Source organism: Osmia bicornis, chromosome 16, assembly GCF_907164935.1.
Source record: "Osmia bicornis bicornis chromosome 16, iOsmBic2.1, whole genome shotgun sequence".
Classification (NCBI taxonomy): Eukaryota; Metazoa; Arthropoda; class Insecta; order Hymenoptera; family Megachilidae; genus Osmia; species Osmia bicornis.
In genome coordinates, this window is record NC_060231.1 from 6,326 (window position 1) to 25,331 (window position 19,006).

Genomic DNA, 19,006 nt, shown 5'->3' on the forward strand with positions numbered 1-19,006 from the left:
AGCTCCGTTGGCTTTTCTTTGGAAACGAGGTGCTGGTTAGCTTACCTTGTATACATATTTCACACACAGGCATTTGTGTTTCTCTTTGAATACTGATACCAATGGCATGTTCCTTGTTTACAATATCTAATAAATCTCTAATGTTCAAATGACCCATTCTTTCATGCCATAATTTTAATTGGGATTCTCCTGATCTGTCAGAACACATATTCTTAGCTGCTTCATTTTGTTCCTCACAAATATAATATAAATTTCCAAGACGACCAGCTTTTAATTTTACTCTTCCATCTCGTCCTATTACAATTGCCTCTTCTTTCCTAAAAATCACAGAGTTACCTTTATCTGTAATTTTTGCAACAGACATTAAATTGGACCTTAGATCTGGTACATATAAGGCATCTTCAAATTCAATATCCTTCATTTCTTGATTCATACATGTTTTGATACGCACATTACCTCTAGCCTTGACCGTAGCCAGTGCATTATTGGCTAAATTTAGTTTTTCACGGTCTGTAGGTTTCATTTGAATAAACTTGGACGAGTCTTTACAAAGATGAGTCGTACAACCACTGTCCAGACACCAATATTGCTTTTCTGGATCCTCAGTAGCGACATATGTCTCATCATTAGCATCACAATTTACATAAAACAATTCTTGAGATTTACCTCCATAAGTTTTATGATCAGTTCTCTTTGAATAACAGTCAGGAGCTTTATGTCCTACTTTACCACATTTATGACAAACAATCTTTGGTCTTCTAGCAGCATATTCTTTGGTATTATTCCACTGTCCTTTAGTCTTCATCTCCTTTCTTCGAGAATCCTCATTTCTTCTATAATTGCCCTTCACTGCCATCGCATCATGATCTTCTGACGTCTTCTGATGCCTGGTCTCAAATTCTTCCAGAATTTTGATCTTTAAGGTATCTAAATCTGGAAGATCATCTCTGGACTCCATGGCGCACCTGAAATTCTCATAATTTTCAGGCAGACTATTAAGTAGCATCGCACTTTGTAAATCTTTGTGAATATCAATGTTCATTTCCTCTAACTTATCAATTATTTCGATGAACTTATCTATATGTTCTCGGACGTCTTCTCCACTGGACATACGGTGCGTCGTCAACTTTCTTAATAATGACGCTCTTTTCGCGGGACCTTTCGATGCGTAGATAGAACGTAATTTCTCCCATACCTCGTTTGCGGTTTGACACGCCTTGATTTGTTTTAATTCCGAAGGACTAATTGATAAAATAAGATCAGACTTTGCTTTCTGATCATTTATATCCCATTCCTTCGCTGCAGCCTTCGTTACTGGATCTTCGGGATCAATTAACGGTCGTTCTATTGTTCCATTTACATAATTCCATAAATCGTTCTTTATTAACAACGCTTCGGCTTGCATACACCATGTATCATAATTTTCTTTACTTAAAGTTTCTATTCTGGTCATATTTCCAATGCTACAAGCCATTATTATTTTCGCGGCACTTTTTCAAGCACGTGGTTAACCTCACTATTTCGGACTCGCGTTACCGATATCCTATTAGTTTAACCAAAATGAAATTTTCCTTTCTTTTTATCTGGGCCCATAACCTGTTAGAGCTGGAGGGGCACACAGAATCACGATACGGTGTAAAAGTATGATTAACGTATTTATTATATTCATAATCTTAACTCTAATATAATATAACTATATAAATCATGTTAGATGTAACGTAATATATGGTTAGAAAAAGTAGAGAGTCGAAATCGGAGATGACGTAATGTCATCGGTAATGGATGGCGCTCGAATTGAATTGCACCAACAAAATATTTAAATTTTAAAAGAACCTTATTATTTTAAAATTTATATTTATATACATATATAAATTTATTAAATTTAAATAAAAATTTAATTTTATAATATAAATATTTAAATTTTAAAACAACGTTAAGATTATATTTTATTAAATATAACCTTATTATTATTATTATTTTAAATTTATATATTATATAAATTTATTAAATTTAAATAAAATTTAATTTTATAATAAATATAAATATTTAAATTTTAAAAGAACGTTAAGATTATATTTATTAAATATAACCTTATTATTATTATTTTAAATTTATATATTATATAAATTTATTAGAGTGTTCCTTTGGGTCCGGCCTGCGAGAAAATCACCCTGTATACTAATTACTCAGATGTATCCTATGTAATTACTGGAAAAGAATTATATTTTTTTTGTATTATATATATATATATATATAATTCGTAATAGAGACTCCCGTTCGGGACACGGCTGCGTTAAGAAGTGATAAGTGCTCGCTCAGTAGAATTCTACAATAACCAGGATAAAGAAGAATTGGAGGGGCAGGAAGCCACACCAAAGCAGACAAAAAGACAGGAATAGACAAGAAAGATAAGTAATAAGAGAGAGGGAAAGAAGAAAGAGAAAAGAGAGCAGAGGAAAAGGTGCAATTGTAGGTTAGGAACGGAGAAGAGGCGACAGGATCGACAAAAAAGGCGGGAGAGAGAGACATCTAGATCGAAAGAGAAGAAGAGGAAAACAGAAGAGCAGTCGGCAAGGAAGAGGCAGCGGCGAAGAATATCAATAAGAGAGAGATGGGAGACGAGAAAGAGGAAAAGAAGGTGGGGGAAGGAAAGAGTGAACAGGGAAAACAAGAGAAAGGAGGAAGGAGAGGGAGACCCTCAATCGTAGAAACTCTCACAAGAGAAAGATCACAGAGTATAGGAAGCATGGCGAACCTGGAAGAAATATGGAAAAGGAAGAGAGATGAAGAAAAGGAGGAAGAAGTAGAGAAGGGGCAAGGGGGAGGGGGTAACAGGGAAACAGACAACTGGATGTTTAAAGAAAGCATGCTGATAGGGAGATCACCGGAAAAGAAAAAGGAAAGAAAGGAAGAAGGGGGAGGGATGGGAGAAGTAAAAGAGCTAATAAGAGAAATGAACAAAAACCTAGGAGGAAAAATGGAGAGGATGGACACAAATATGAAGCTACTAGGGAAGGATATAAGAAGAGAGATGGAGCAACTAAGAGAGGAAATGAGAAGAAGAGAAGAGGAATGGATAGAGCAGAAAAGAGACCTGGAGGGGAAGATGGAAAAGATGATGAAGAAAATGGAGGAGATAGAAAGAAGGGAAGGGGAGGACGAGAGATGGAAAGAGATAGAAGAAAAAATGCTAAAGGCAACGCAAGATGCAGCAGGAAGTAGAAGAGAGAAGTCAAGAGGGGGAAAAATAGAAGAGAAACTGAAGGAGATAGAAAGAAAACTGGAGAGGAAAGAGAAAGAAGAGAGAAGGAAAAACATAATAATTAAAGGAACAAAAACGAAAAGGGAGGAGATGAAAGAAAAAGCAGAAGAGATCTTAAAGGTCACGGGGGTAGAGGGCGCAATAGAGGAGGTAAAAGCGGTGGGACCAGTAGAGAAGGGAAAGGAATTATACATGATGCAAGTAAAAGTAAAGACTGTCGAGCTGAAGAGGAAAATAATGGAGAACAAAAGGGCGCTAAAGGGAAGAGAAGAGAGAATAGAAGATGACCTAACTTGGGAGGAAAGGAGAACACAGTGGACATTAAGAAGAATCGCAAGAGGAGAAAGAGAGAAAGGAAAAAACGTATGGGTAGACTCCAAGAAAATAAGAATAGAAGGGAAATGGTGGAAATGGGACGACGACAAGGGTGTACTAATGGACGGGGAGGGGAAAGAATGGAAACTCACCCATGAAGGGGAGCTGAAGAAGGGGGAAGAGGGGAAAGGGACATAGGGAGTAATGAGGGAGAGGAGGACGTCAAGCCACAGAAGGAAAAAAGAGAAGGAAAGAGAAGAAGAAAAGTGGAAGAACCAGATGAAGAAGCATGCGAGCAGTCCGAAAGAGAGCATGAAAGAAACAGAACAGAAAGAGAGAAGAAACAGGAGAAGAAAAAAGGGACAAGAGGAAAAGAAAGAAAAGAGGATGGAAGCTGGACAATAGGATTTTGGAACTGCGCAGGAGTATTAAATAAAGATATAGAATTTTGGGAGACAATAAAAGAGTGGGACGTGGTAGTGCTTATAGAAACTTGGCTGGAAGAGAAAGGTTGGGACAAGATAAGAGACAGGATGCCAAAAGGATACAGGTGGGAAGCGCAACTAGCGAAAAGGAAAAACAAAAAAGGAAGAGCAATAGGGGGGATGATAATGGGAGTAAAGGAGGAAATATTGGGCAAGGGAGGGAGGATTATAATGGAGGAAGGGAAAGAGGACATAATATTGGCTGAATGCAAAGGGGGGAAATTAAACTGGAGGATAGTAGGAGTGTACGTAAACGGAGACATGGAAACAAAGATAAAGGAACTCAGACCATGGTTAGAAGAAACAGGGGAAGGGAGAAGGACGATAATAGGAGGCGATTTTAATGCGAGAACGGGAGAAGAGGGGGGAAGCAAGACAGAGGAGGAGGATGAAGAAAGAGATGAAAAAAGAAAATCCAAAGATAAGAAGTGCAATGCGGAAGGAAAGAGATTACTAGAGGCGCTGAGGGAGACTGGTTGGACTATACTGAATGGAACGATAGAAGGGGACAAGGATGGTGAATTTACATACACAGGGGCTAGAGGAGAAACAGTGATAGACTACGTTATAGTAGAGGAAGAAGGAAGAGAAGAGATTAAAAAGATGGAAATTGGGGACAAGATAGATTCAGACCACCACCCCTTAATAGTGGAAGTGAGAGAGGGGGGAGTGCAATGCATAGCGGAAGAAAGGAGAAGGAAGACAGCGCCAAGAGAGGTCGGAACAGGGAAGGAGTGAATTTAGAAAAGGAATATGCTGGAAGAAAGCGAAGAACAAAGAGTTGAACGACGATTTGGAGATAACTCTAGAAGAATTCAGGAAAGGCCTAGAGAGAGGAAGTAAGAAAGGGCGCAAGACCAAGAGGAATGGATGGTGGGACGAGGAGTGCAAAGGGAGAAAAAAGGAGGTTAGGAAAGTGCTAAGAGACTGGAGAAAAGGGAGAAAAGAGGTAGAGAGCTACAAGAAGGCAAAGAATGAATACAATAGGCTATGCGAAGAGAAAAAGAAAGAAGAAAATGAAAGGTTTGTAAAAGAGATAGAGGGGGTGAAAACAGACAAAGATGTATGGAGAATAGTCAACAGGGAGAGAAAAAGGAGAGGGCAGCCCCAGACGAGCATATCGGAGGAAGAGTGGAAAACACATTTTATGAACTTACTGGGAGGGACGGAAGAAAAAGTAGTGATGGGGGGAGCCAGAATAGCAGAAGAGGACGGAGAAAAAGAAATAAGTAAGGAGGAGATAAGAAAGGCAGTGGCGAAATTGAAGGATGGGAAAGCGGTGGGGGGGGGATGGGATTCCAAACGAGGTCTGGAAATATGGGGGGGAGGAAGTATCAGAATGGGCATGGGAGGTATGCAACAGGGTCTGGAGAGGAGAGGGCTGGCCGGAGGGCTGGAAGGAGGGGATAATCGCGCCAATCAAAAAAAAGGGAAATGGAAACCAGGCGGGAGATTACAGGGGGGTGACACTGATGCCGACACTGTATAAGATATACACAGCGGTATTGACGGAGAGACTGAGGCAAGAGGCAGAAAGCAAGAAAATGATACCGGATAACCAGACGGGATTTAGGAAAGGAATGGGCACGATGGACAATATATATGTACTGAATTTCCTGGTAAATAGGCAAATAAAGAAAGAGAAAGGAAAGGTGATGGCGTGCTTTATCGACTTGAAAGCCGCATTCGACTCGGTAGACAGAGGTGTGCTGATGGAAGCATTAAGAGAAAGGGGTGTAAGAAAAGGACTCAGGGAACGAATTAAGGAAGTGCTGAGAGAAACCAAAAGTAGAGTAAGAACAAATGAAGGAGCAACAGAGCCATTTTGGACAGCGAGAGGCTTAAGATAGGGATGTCCAATGAGCCCGCTACTATACAATTTACTAACGGCCGACCTGGAAGAGACGATGCGGAAGGGAGGGACGGGAGGGATTAGAACAGGGGAAAGGAAAATATACACGCTAGCATATGCGGACGATGTGGTTCTCCTGGCAGAGAAAGAAGAAGATTTGGCAGCAATGATAAGAAAACTGGAAAGGTATTTAGATAAAAAGAAACTAGAGTTGAATAGAGAAAAATCAAAAGTAATGAGATTTAGGAAAGGGGGTGGACGATGGAAGAAGAGGGATTGGGTTTGGAACGGAAAGAAAATGGAAGAGGTAAAAAGTTTCAAATACCTCGGATACGTGTTCAGAAGAGATGGAGGAGGTGAGTGGCATATCAAACATAGAGTGAGCAGAGCGAGCGCAGCGATGAGACAAGTATGGGGAATTGGAAAAAGAAGATTCGGAAAGGACTGGAAGAGAAGACTATGGTTATGGGACAGACTGATATGGCCGATAATGGCGTATGGGGCCGAAATCTGGGGGTGGAAAGAAAGGAGAGAACTAGAAGGGATCCAAGAGAGATTTCTGAGGTGGACATTAGGGGTGGACTGGTGCACACCGGGGTACATGGTAAGAGAAGAGTTGCAAAGGCCAAAATTGAGAATCAAAGCAGGAAGGCTGGCATGGGGATTCGAGAGGAAGATGTGGGAGGGTAGAGGAGGGGAACTAGCAAGGACCTGCTGGGAGGAGATAGTCAGAGAAGAACAAAAAGAGAGGACAAAAAGCAAATGGGAGGAAGAAAGGAAAAAATACTTTGAGGAGAGGGGAATAAATCTAACAGCACTGGAAATGAAAAGGAGGGAAGGAGAAATGGGCTTCGAGTGGATTGAAGAAGTAGAGATGCAACAGCAAGAAAGAGAGAGATGGGACAAGATAAGGGAATCAAGATACAATAAATGGTATAAGGAGATCAAGAATGCTGGAATCCCTAAGTACCTGGAAAAGGGATGGAAAGAAGAAAGATGGAAAAGACTAGCTAGATTTAGGATGGGGAATGAAATAAACGAAGCGAAATATTGGGAAAAAGAAGAAAAAAGGAGGTGCAGGAAATGCCTGTGGGAGCAGGAATCGTGGGAGCACGTATGGGAAGGGTGTGGGGCAAACAAAGAAAGACAAGAAGGATGGCAAGAAAAAGTTAAAGTACTGCTGGGGGAGGAAGGAGAAGGAGAACAATGGATGAAGGAAATGGAAAAAGAAAGGTCAATGGATAAAGGCGATACGACGAACAAAAGTGCTAGGATGGAAGAAAAGAAAGAACGCGACATTACCGACAGAAAGGGCTAGCAATAGGAACAAGGAAAGAAAAATTTACAGTTGGCAGCAGAGCGAACAAACGGAAAACAGGTGGCTACACTGACGAGACACGTGGTGCGAGAGTAGGGAAGCACGCAACAAGTGGAAAGTAGAAGGAAAGGTAAAAGTGAATGGTAACACCTAGGAAAACAAAAGAACCGAAAAGAAACAAGGTAGAAGCAAAGAGCGGCGGATCCTAAAAGAAAAGAAAAGAAAGGCAAAGAAGAATAGGAAAGGTAAGAACTACACAAGAGGAGAAAGAAGGAAATAAAATAATTTTTAACAAAAAAAAAATCCGACTTCGAAATGCACTAAAAAGTATAAAATAATTTCTATTTCATTTATATCTGTATTCCACAGCTATTAATACAATCTACTTAATCGTTAAATAGGATACTAAATATATTTCAAAGTTTTCGGAGGCGGCGCAAAATTAAAAACTTTTCCTCTACTAGGAACATCCTAGTTCAGGTGTCGGCAACCAGTGACAAATGACCCATTTGATAATTTCAAGTAAACAATATTCAATGGGAATCAATATCCCCATTGCGAATTAACTATACTGCAGTTCACGAGTGACCGCACTTAACTCGCGCAGCTAGTGACCTACTGAGGTCTAGGGAGATTTTTAATAGTGCGTGTGATTCCCCTTTACAGCTTGCTTCTTACTTTGCGTTCACATTATTTTTTTCCGGAAAATAATAGAATTTTCATTGCATCGTGAAACTTTACAATATCATTACCGGTTTTCAGTTATCGTACGTCATATATTTCTGCCCACCATTTATATGATCGCAAAGTATAGTAAGAAGCAAGCTGAAGAGGGGAATAACACACGTTATTAAAAATCTTTCTAGACCGGCGCGAGTTAAGTATGATCTCTTGTGAACTGCAGTATAGTGCATGTACATCAGAAGTGCTGCCAATTTCTCAGACAATCGTTACAATTACAAATGTTTTCAGCCAGACCTATAATTTTTCTCTTACGACTTATAAATTACCAAGTTTGCCATACCGCAATCAAATCGTTATTGGCAGCATCGTTTGCTCGGGTATTTTTAATTTTGCGCCGCCTCCGAAAACTTTGAAATATATTTAGTATCCTATTTAACGATTAAGTAGATTGTATTAATAGCTGTGGAATACAGATATAAATGAAATAGAAATTATTTTATACTTTTTAGTGCATTTCGAAGTCGGATTTTTTTTTTGTTAAAAATTATTTTATTTCACACGTTTTAGTGGAATTAGAGAAACGAACAATATTTGTAGGATGCCGTAAGGTGATATTTCGTTCTCAATGGTTTACTAAGGATCAAATACAGGTGATTGATTATTAATAATAAAAAATATTTTTCAACAAAAAAAAAACCGACTTCGAAATGCACTAAAAAGTGTAAAATAATTTACATATCATTTATACCAGTATTCCACAGCTATTAATAAAATCTACTTAATCATTAAATAGGATACTAAATACATTTCAACCTTTTCGGAGGCGGCGCAAAATTAAAAACTTTTCTTCTATTAGGAAGATCATAGTTCATGCGTCGGCAACCTGTGACAAATGACCCGGTTGATAATTGAAAGTAAACAATATTGAAGGGGAATCAACATACCCATTGCAGATTAACTATACTGCATTTGAGTGTAGACCATACTGAACTCGCGCAGGTTACTAGGTGTAGGGACATTTGTAATAACTTGTGTGTTTCTCCTGTATGTACACCTTGCTTGTAACTTTACGATCATATAATTGTTTCTTTGAAAAAAAATAATAGTAATTTCATTGTATCGTGTATCTGTACCATCTCATCATCGGTTATCACCTATCGTACGTCATATATTTCTGTCCGCCATTTATATGATCGCAAAGTAAGAAGCAAGCTGTAGAGGGTAATCACACACGTTATTCAAAATCTCCCTAGACCCAGTGAGCGAGTTAAGTGTGGTCTGTCGTGAATTGCAGTAGAAATGTACATCAGAAGTGGTAGCAACTTCTGATACAATCGTTAGAATTAGAAATGTTTTGTGCCGTGTGTATAACGTTTCGAATTGTATTTCTTACGACTGATGAATGACGAAGTTTGCCATACCGCTGTGGAATCGTTATTAGCAGGATCGTATATTTTTTTTTTTTTTTTAATTTTGCGCCGCCTCCGAAAAGGTTGAAATGTATTTAGTATCCTATTTAATGATTAAGTAGATTTTATTAATAGCTGTGGAATACTGGTATAAATGATATGTAAATTATTTTACACTTTTTAGTGCATTTCGAAGTCGGTTTTTTTTTTTGTTGAAAAATATTTTATTTCACAGTTTTTAGTGGTACGTTTAGTATTTGTAGGATGTCGTAAGGAAAAAATAAAGGAAAACAATCGGAATAATATTTGTTGTATTTTGTGTATTTAAAATATGTTAAAATAAAGATAAATATAAATATAAAAAATTAAAATTAAAAATACTAATAGAAATGAAATGAAAAGAAAGAAAAATAGAAATATAAAAAATGAAAATAAAAAATAGAATGAGAAATGAAATGAAACTGAACAAAAATACAAATATAAATAAAAAATGAAAATAAACAAAAATACAAATATAAATAAAAAATGAAAATAAACAAAAATACAAATATAAATAAAAAATGAAAAGAAACAAAAATACAAATATAAATAAAAAATGAAAATTAGAAATAATAGTAAAAATTAAAGTAGAGTATAAAAAAATTAAAATAGGCTGAAATAGTATTTATTGGGGGCGCCCCTACCGCCGCCCATACTGCCACCCATCCCGCCGCCCCTACCGCCACCCCTCCCGCCCCGCGGCCATCTTCCGCGGTTGGCACGCCGCTTTTTGCCGGCAGCCGTTCCTCTTTCTGTAACGTAAAATGTTAAATGTTAATATCGTCCACCCATGTAACAATTAATTTTGTTTATTACTTCAGACGGAAATGTGTTAATTATTATTTCTATTATATCTCTGAAACTCACTTCGCTGCGGCTTGACATCCGCCTCACTTCGTTCTTCTTGTACCTTGGTCGGCTGCTGCGACGTCTGTTGCAGCGGCGGTTCTTGCTGCTGCGGCGGTGTTTGCCGCTGCAGCATTTGATGTTGCTGCAGCTGTTGCTGCAGCAACGCAACCTCCCTGTCCCGTTCCTGCTGCGTATTCGCCAAGTGTTGCAGCTGTTGCTGCATCTGCAGCAACGCGTTCATAATTTCGTTTTCTGAAAGAAAAAGGAGGAATGTAACATGCATGTTTTCGAATCATGCAGTATATAACTTTTTCATTGAAGTTTGAATTAAACTTACATTCATTTGTTTCAACGATGTCCTTCATATTTCTGTGAAAAAAAAAGAAGTTTCATAAATAAAAAGAAAATAATCCGTTCGCATTTGTGGATGAAGTTCGGAAAAGTAATCACCCCCTTTTCTTTAAAATTCAGTAATCGTACGTCTTTTATAGGCTGATTACGAATATTGTAGACAATGCTATCGAACTGTGTTTACGAGCTGTTAACGGTTACATGTAAGTTTTGAATATATGATATTGAATGAATGTGATAGTGAAATTTGGCGACAACTTTATTTGCATTCCGCAAAATAGAAAAATCCGAATATCCTGAAGTAATTGAATAAACGGATGTACGTTTATCTTGTCGCGTCGCCGCCACAAGAATTTGGAAGTAACAATGTTGTTGAAATAATTTCTTATTTTTTCGCGTAATCGGTGCCGGCCGCCTTACGATGGCCCAATAGTCGCCAATTTGTCGTTATGATATTCGTAATCAGTGTATGAACAAACGTAAGAATACTTTTCTTTTTTAATCCAAAAAAAGGGGGGGTGAGTGCTTTTTCGAAGTACACCCAACTAAACCACGAACCATTGACGATGAAATTAATATATGTTATATGTATAATATATATTATATAAAGAAATGAAATATTGCTTGTTATTTGGTACTTACGTCTGAACAGCAGCTCGTTCGGATAGAAAATGAACAAAATCTGTGTCTTCTAAAGGAAGACAGTTGGTGGGGCACATTCCATGATCGCATACACAAACAATTTTCGCTGCGCGTCGTATAGATGCACAAATATCATCTAGTTCCTACATTATTAGAAGTTTGCCGACTGCGTCGAACGTAAAGAAGGACAGCGATTGAAAAAGAGGACGGAGCGAAAACAATCGACTGTATGTCTGTCGAACAATACTAATGCAAGGACGAAAATTTGTTATTAATAATTGTTTTGGTTTCAAAGTGTTATCAACAGATTTGTGATATTTTTCTGATGAAAATAAGACCAAACCAGAAGTAAATCGGACAAGTTTTTTTATTAATCAGTTTAAATTGATGAGGTCAATCATTACTAGCCAATGAAAGTCAAATAAAACCGATTTGTTTCGTGTTGGTACTCATTTTAATCGGAATAAGCTGAACAATCCATTGATACTATTGTTTGGAAGATAAGACAAAAATTATTATAAATGTAATGTTTGTTACTGGATCGTGATTTGTTTTACTCGCGGCATCCCTTTCGAATGCCTCTATCTCGTTTTCTCTCGTAATACGTATTCTCTTTCCTTTTTTATGACGGATTCGAAGCTCTGCTGGGTTCCAGGAAATTGTCAGTAGGGGAATGTCACGCAATTTTATCGGCCAGCGTAGGGGAAATGAGGGATCCGTTGCACACACCGTCGTTTTCTTAATTGTTTACACGAGCCAAGTCAGTAGATGTAGGTGTTTCGACCAATAATATATTACGGCTGCAAGTCGTGTGAGCAAAGGCGGGGCACGACCAATCCTACCCAAATTTTTGGCGACGGCCAAGTTACGAACGGCGAACAGCAGTCAGTTTCAATTAACACCTTGCAACGCTGCTTTCCATTGAATTTTTTTTCAATATATTGTGTTGTGAGGTAAATTGTAACAATTATTATTATTATTTTTTTTTTGAATGTTTTTGTAATAATTGATAAATAAAGAAGAGGGTCCAATTTTGCTTCCAGTAAGTAATTGTATTTGAAAACAAAGGGACCAAGTCTGCTTTAAGCGACTTATTTGTAAAAGAAGTGTGCTTGAAGCGACAAATTGTTAAAAGAAGTCAGCTATAAGCGAGCATAAAAGAAGTCTGCTTTAAGCGACTGATTGTTAAAAGAAGTCTGCTATAAGCGACTGATTGATAAAAGAAGTCAGCTTGAAGCGACTTATTTATAAAACAAGTCTGCTTTAAGCGACTGATTGGTAAAAGAAGTCAGCTTGACGCGACTTATTTCTAAAAAAAGTCAGCTTGAAGCGACTGATTGTTTAAACAAGTCTGCTTTAAGCGACTGATTTATAAAAGAAGTCAGCTTGAAGCGACTTATTTATAAAAGAAGTCTGCTTGAAGCGACTGATTGTTAAAAGAAGTCTGGTTTAAGCGACTGACTGATAAAACAAGTCTGCTTAAAGCGACTGATTGATAAAAGAATTCAGCTTGAAGCGACTTATTTATAAAAGAAGTCTGCTTGAAGCGACTGATTGTTAAAACAAGTCTGCTTTAAGCGACTGATTGTTAAAAGAAGTCTGGTTTAAGCGACTGACTGATAAAACAAGTCTGGTTTAAGCGACTGATCGAAAAAAGAAGTCTGCTGTACGCGACTGATTGATAAAACAGGTCCGCTTTAAGCGACTGATTGTGAAAATAAAAAAAGCGCGGCAAATCCTTTTTTTGAATCCTTCATCTTCACTGAAACCAGGTACGTCTGGTATATGAAAGTATGGGTAGACGTACAAAAAGTGCATGCCGTATGAGACAAAGTCGTGCAAATGAATCGGATGATGCCAAACAATTACGTCTTTGTAAAAAACGTAAAAGAACCGCAGAGGCACGGCGTCAAGAAAGTATTGATGAACGCCGTGCGCGATTGTCTGCAAAGCGGAAATATGCTCATTCGAAATTATCGCGCGAAACGGTCGCTGAAAAAAAACGGCGGCTAAGCCTAATTTCTCAACGTGTACAGAACGAATCTGCCGAGCAACGGTCACGTCGTATCGGATTAATCCGCAAACGTTTAGCGAACGAATCTGCGGAGAAACGATCACGCCGTTTCCGATTAATCCGCAGACGTTTAGCGAACGAATCTGCAGGGGCACGATCACGGCGTTTGCGATTAATCCGCAGACGTTTAGCGAACGAATCTGCCGAGGAACGATCACGCCGTTTCCGATTAATCCGCAGACGTTTAGCGAACGAATCTACTGAGGAACGTTCGCAACGTCTGATGGTTATGAGAAATCGTACGCGAGAAGTACTGCTAAGTGAACGTACCGAATCACGAAATACGCGTTTAAGGAATATGCGTGAACTAGCGAAAAATCGCAGAAAAGAACTTCTCCTGCAGGTAGAGAACTTTAAATCGACTATTAATATTTTTGCTGATGTACCATGTGCAGTATGTTACAAGACTTTATATCCGCAGCAACGTTACGCTTTGCACACGCGGCCTTTGTCTGGTGTAATTCCTGCAAATCTAATACAATCGGAGAAGATAACAACATGTTCTCGTTGCCTACATCATCTTAAAAAATGCAAAGTGCCATCTCAGGCATTCTGGAATAAAATGGAACTAATGTCTGTACCTCATGAGATAGCAGATTTATCGGAAATCGAGAAACAAATGTTGTGCAGAATAGTACCGTTTCTTAAAATCATGAAAATTCAAAATCGCTTCAGTCAGGATTGGTGCAAAGGTCAGGTAGTCCTATTTGCTCGCGATGTGTTGGAAGTAGCCGAGCAACTTCCACTTCGATTAAACGAAACCGGTATAATGATTGTAGTGGAAAGCCTCGAAAATTTTGAGCGACAAAGACAATTTGAAATAGACGTTGGCAAACTTCGAGTAGCTTTACAATGGCTATTACAAAATAATGCTTTATACAAAGATGTGCGACCATGTTTTTCTAATATTCCCAATAACATTTTGGAAATAGCTGATGTCGTTGAAGAGCCTTGTATTGTAAGAAACGAAATGGAAGTTACAGAAAGAAATACTGAATCAAACAGTCGATTTGTGAATGTTGGACAGAATGTAGCTACCTTACGAGGCTCGTGCCATCAAGCTAGCGATTGCTTCAGTATTGAATCTCGCGGTAAGCAATGTACTGGCATAGCTGCAGTTGCTTGTGTTGCGTTTCATTTGCTCGACCCTAGTACGTGGTGTACTAGTGATGTCGATTATGTACTTTTAGTAGGAGATAAATATTACCGTGATTGCATTGAAGCGCGAAGTAATCCTGACCCCAGAGAAGTGAATGTCGACTATTTAGCCGTTACCGAATTATTGCCACACATATCATTTAATAACAACAGAGTGAATATTAACATTGGCTATGAAATGGCTGTAAATGGTCATATTAATATTGATAACGGCGATGGAGGATTTCCAAATTTAAAGAACGCTTTGATTACGTTTTTCCAACAGTATACGTACGGAATTCTGACTGCCAATTTTACGTCAGTAGCTGTGTCCCGCGGGAACCAGTCGGAGAGTACCTACTATTGGTTGTATGATTCCCATGCAAGAGGTCCAAAAGGATATAAAGCATCGTCACGGGGCGTCTCATGCTGTATGAAATGTACTAATATTGATGATTTACACATCATCTTGCGTCGTAATTTATATGCTAAAGGAGGCAATAGCAATGTGCTAAATATCTATTCACTAACACCTGTAACAATAGCACCCGAATGGAATAGATCTCCTGAAATAGAAAGGATACAACAACCATCTGTTGCGACCGCTCGTAGAGAATCCGGCGCAACAGACATTATTTTCGCTACAAGCATGTTACGTTCGACTGACGAAGATGTTCCCAACATCGATAGTATCGTCTCTGTTAGTAATAATAATAATAACGCAGAAAATGACCCGATAAACCTTGCGAATATACATAGAAAAACAGTGCCTCCTTTAAACCTAGAAAGGGAGAGAAGGATGGAAGAACTGTGTTGGTTCTTCCTGTTTCCGGATGGTAAAAATGGATTCGGAGAGCATCGAGACATCTTAATTACACCACTGGATTACTTCCAAGCGCGTATTCTGAGCAATGACAAACGATTCCAACGAACAGATTATTTGTTCTTCGCATTATCTGTTGTTGAATACTACCGCGCAAAAGCTAGCGTTTCAGTATCATGTAGAATGCGCCAAGGGGAACATACTCCACAGGGATTAGTAGATAATATGCACCTCACGATGAGAAATATAAGAGGATCGGCATCATACTGGAAACGATGCTGTTCGGAATTAATCGCCATGGTCCGAAGTCTTGGACCGCCCACATGGTTTGCTACGTTCTCTTGCAATGATCTAAATTGGCCAGATATGTTGAAAGCATTACTACTATCCGATGGTCGCCCCATTACCGAATTTGAAAACCTATCTTTTGCAGATCGACTAAAGTTGGTTCAGAGATACCCTGTAGTTATTGCAAGACAATTTACGTTACGTGTAAACGCGTTAATGCAGTATTTAAGAAACTCCGACTGCTTAGATGGCGTTGTTATCGATTTTTGGCATAGAATAGAATTTCAGAACAGGGAAAGTCCACATTTGCACATGCTTGTTTGGTGTGCAAACGTACCTGATTTCCTTACCAACGAAGGCCGCAACGTTATTGAGAAAGTTGTATCTTGTTCATTGGAAGCAGAAAATGAAAATATGAGGGACATAGTTCAAAAGGTCCAAATTCATAAACATTCTGCTACATGTTACAAAGATCGTAATAATCGTTGTTGTCGTTTCGGATTCCCGAGACCGATAAGTGAAAGAACGATGTGCTTAGGTCCAGATGACACACTTGCGAATAATGGACGTTTCTGCGTACTTAAGAGAACAGAAAATGAAATTATGGTGAATAATTACAACCCAACTCTTTTAAAGCTTTGGGAAGCAAACATGGATATTCAACCATGCGGAAATGTTACAGCTGTCGCATATTATATTGCTAAATACGCAAGTAAATGCGAGCCGCAGGACGCAGCAAATACTATTAAAGAAGCCATTTTACGAGCGAAACGCCGGAGCGGAACCGTCCGGGATCAACTATTTTCGGTATCTATGGCAATTCTGTCTCAACGTGTGGTTAGTGCTCCCGAATGTGCTTATCGGTTATGTCATTTGCCTCTGAAAATGAGCTCGCGAAAAGCTGTATTTATAAATAGCTGTCGGCCTGAGCAGAGATATAGAATTCTGCGATTTGAAGAAAATGGAACATCATTTTTCAATAACATATTCGATCGTTACGTAAAGAGGCCAGACAACCTAGAGAACTTGAGTTTAGCCGAATTTGCTGTCCGATATGAAACAGTTTCAAGTAATATATGGACAGAAGAGGATGGCGACGCAGAACTTAGAACTGACGATGAAGAAATTTCGAGATCGAAGTTTATAAAATTGAAGGACAATACCCGAATGCGAATAAGAAATAAACCAGCTGTACTCCGCCACCGATATTATACCCTGAACAGTGATAGAGAAGGATACTTCTACAACTTAATAGTGTGTCACATTCCATTTCGGGATGAAAGTACACTTATGTCCGAAAACGAATCTTCGGAACAATGTTTTCTTCGACGGCAACACGAGTTGAAACCTATGTTGGGTAACGCAACCGTCGAACAATTTACTCACGCAGAGCAAATTATTGAAGCGGCGCTCGCCCAAGCTGTTGCTTTGAAAGTTGTACATGAAGAAGAAACTAATGAACATTTAAGAGATCCAGTCGGAATTCATGCCGACGAAACAATATATTATGATCAAGGTGATTTAAATGAAGATCAACAGCAAGAAACAATTGCAATGCCAGAAGACGTGTTCCTTAATAGTATTCGAAGTCTTAATATTCAACAGAAAGACTTATTAAAATCAGTTTCCGCAGTAATTGAGAAAGATATTAAAAAAAACGCTGTTGAAAATCCGGAACAAATGTTGCTTTTTATTACCGGAGGAGCTGGCAGTGGCAAATCGTTTATTTTAAAATTACTTGTTGAACACGTTAAACGCTGCTATAATCCTACAGTTGATATGATGATAAAACCATCTTTCATCGAAGTAGCTTCTTTGACTGGCGTCGCTGCCCGTCAAATATTCGGAAAAACTCTGCATTCCTTGTTCTCGTTGCCTATTGAAAAAGGTACTGCCATGACTTATCGACGACTGACAGGACAGATGCTCGAACAGGAGAGGCGAAAGTCGCGTCATACAAGGTGGTTGATTATCGACGAGATATCAATGGTATCTTATGAGAATTTGCGAATAATTCATTTAAGATTGCAAGAATTCAAAACAAATGATAAACTATTTGGTGGCGTAAATGTACTTCTCTTTGGCGATATCATGCAGTTGCCCCCAGTAAAAGGACACTGGTGTTTTGTACAGCCACATTGGTGTAGTGCAGAAATTAATTTATGGCATCAATTTTCATTCTGCGAACTCACCATTAATATGCGACAAAGAGATGACGTTGAGTTTATCGATTTATTGAATAACCTTCGGTTTGGGGAAGTGACAACTTCTCAACTGGAAATATTATGCGAACGAAGAAGGGTTCCTCTAACCGGAGAGTTCGAGGATGGTGCAGCAGTAAGAATATTCCCAACGATAAAATTAGTGGATGAATATAATTCAAAAATGATTGATGAATTAGCAAAATCACATCGAATGTACGTCATTGATGCAATAGACGAATCCCGTGAGGCAGCTACATATGGAAAAAGGCCACCAGAAAATGTCATACCTGCAAATGTAAATAATTGTGGCGGACTGTTACATACAATAACGTTAACTGAAGGATCGCGAATCATGCTGCGACGAAATATATCAATTTCTGATGGTTTGATAAACGGTGCAATGGGAATAGTGAAGAAATTTACATGGCCGGCACTTCGAAGAGATCAACTAGAACAAGGAGAGTTGCTGGACGCGGTACATATAAAATTTGACGACGAGTCCATTGGAAATAGATTTAAAGATATCGACGGTTACATCCCAATATCTCCAGTTGTAGCAACGTTTCAGGCGACGAAAGGTTATGGGGACGTCGAGCGCAGAATGTTACCACTTATTCTAAGTTGGGCAGTAACGGTGCATAAATTACAAGGGACAACATTAAACAAGTCGTGTCAAAAGTTTAGATGGTTTTGCTCTATCTGATTTAGCACCAAACAAAGTCCTCGTTAAACCGCATGACGAAAGAGCACTCGCAGAAATGCAAAGATTACGACGGTTACTTTTGCAAAGAAACAGTCCAAATCAGCTTCCAGCGACTGATACGTGAAGAAGGAAGCTAACCCTTCTTTTAGCGACCAACTGATAGAGAAAATGACGAAGTCTATTTTTTTTTTTCATTTCACGGAAAATGTTGAAAAGTCACAATCGGTATATTCCCTGTAGAATAAACGCCGAAAAAAATATAAATGAAGCAGTACAATTTTTTTGCAATAAAAATTGACAGAAATGAAAAAATGAAAAATGCTTTCTTAACAAGACCAATCGGGAGACATACTTTAGAAGATACAAAAGGTTTCGTTCCAATTGGTCCATCCGTCAGGGAGTAATCGGCGAACAAACATTTAGAAAAAAAAGTCATTAGGAATGAAAAAATGCAAAATATTTTTTTATGGGACCAATAGGGAGTTATACTCTATAAGACGCGAAAAGTTTCATTCTGATTGGTCCATCCGCCTCGGAGTAATCGGCGACCGTACGCCGCATGTACATGAAA

At 38.7% G+C, this 19,006-nt stretch overlaps 2 protein-coding genes across 2 annotated transcripts; both read left to right on the forward strand.

Annotated features, from left to right (window-relative positions):
- The first annotated feature begins 2,746 nt into the window (after window positions 1–2,746).
- LOC114882559 (GRB10-interacting GYF protein 2-like) lies at window positions 2,747–3,775 on the forward strand. The gene is made up of 2 exons (XM_046289277.1): window positions 2,747–3,218; window positions 3,330–3,775. Exons 1-2 carry the CDS (start codon window positions 2,747–2,749, stop codon window positions 3,773–3,775), a joined length of 918 nt encoding a protein of 305 aa, XP_046145233.1.
- Window positions 3,776–5,534: 1,759 nt separating this feature from the next.
- On the forward strand, window positions 5,535–5,912 carry LOC123988602. Its single transcript, XM_046289278.1, has one exon. It carries the CDS (start codon window positions 5,535–5,537, stop codon window positions 5,910–5,912), a length of 378 nt encoding a protein of 125 aa, XP_046145234.1.
- The last annotated feature ends 13,094 nt before the right edge of the window (window positions 5,913–19,006 follow it).

Excerpts from the sequence above, each read along its gene's own strand:
- LOC114882559 (XM_046289277.1), top strand. The coding sequence starts at position 2,747 with ATGGCGAACCTGGAAGAAATATGGAAAAGGAAGAGAGATGAAGAAAAG. Across the intron at positions 3,219-3,329 it reads AACGCAAGATGCAGCAGGAA|GAACAAAAACGAAAAGGGAG; the intron begins GTAGAAGAGAGA and ends TAATAATTAAAG.
- LOC123988602 (XM_046289278.1), top strand. The coding sequence starts at position 5,535 with ATGCCGACACTGTATAAGATATACACAGCGGTATTGACGGAGAGACTG.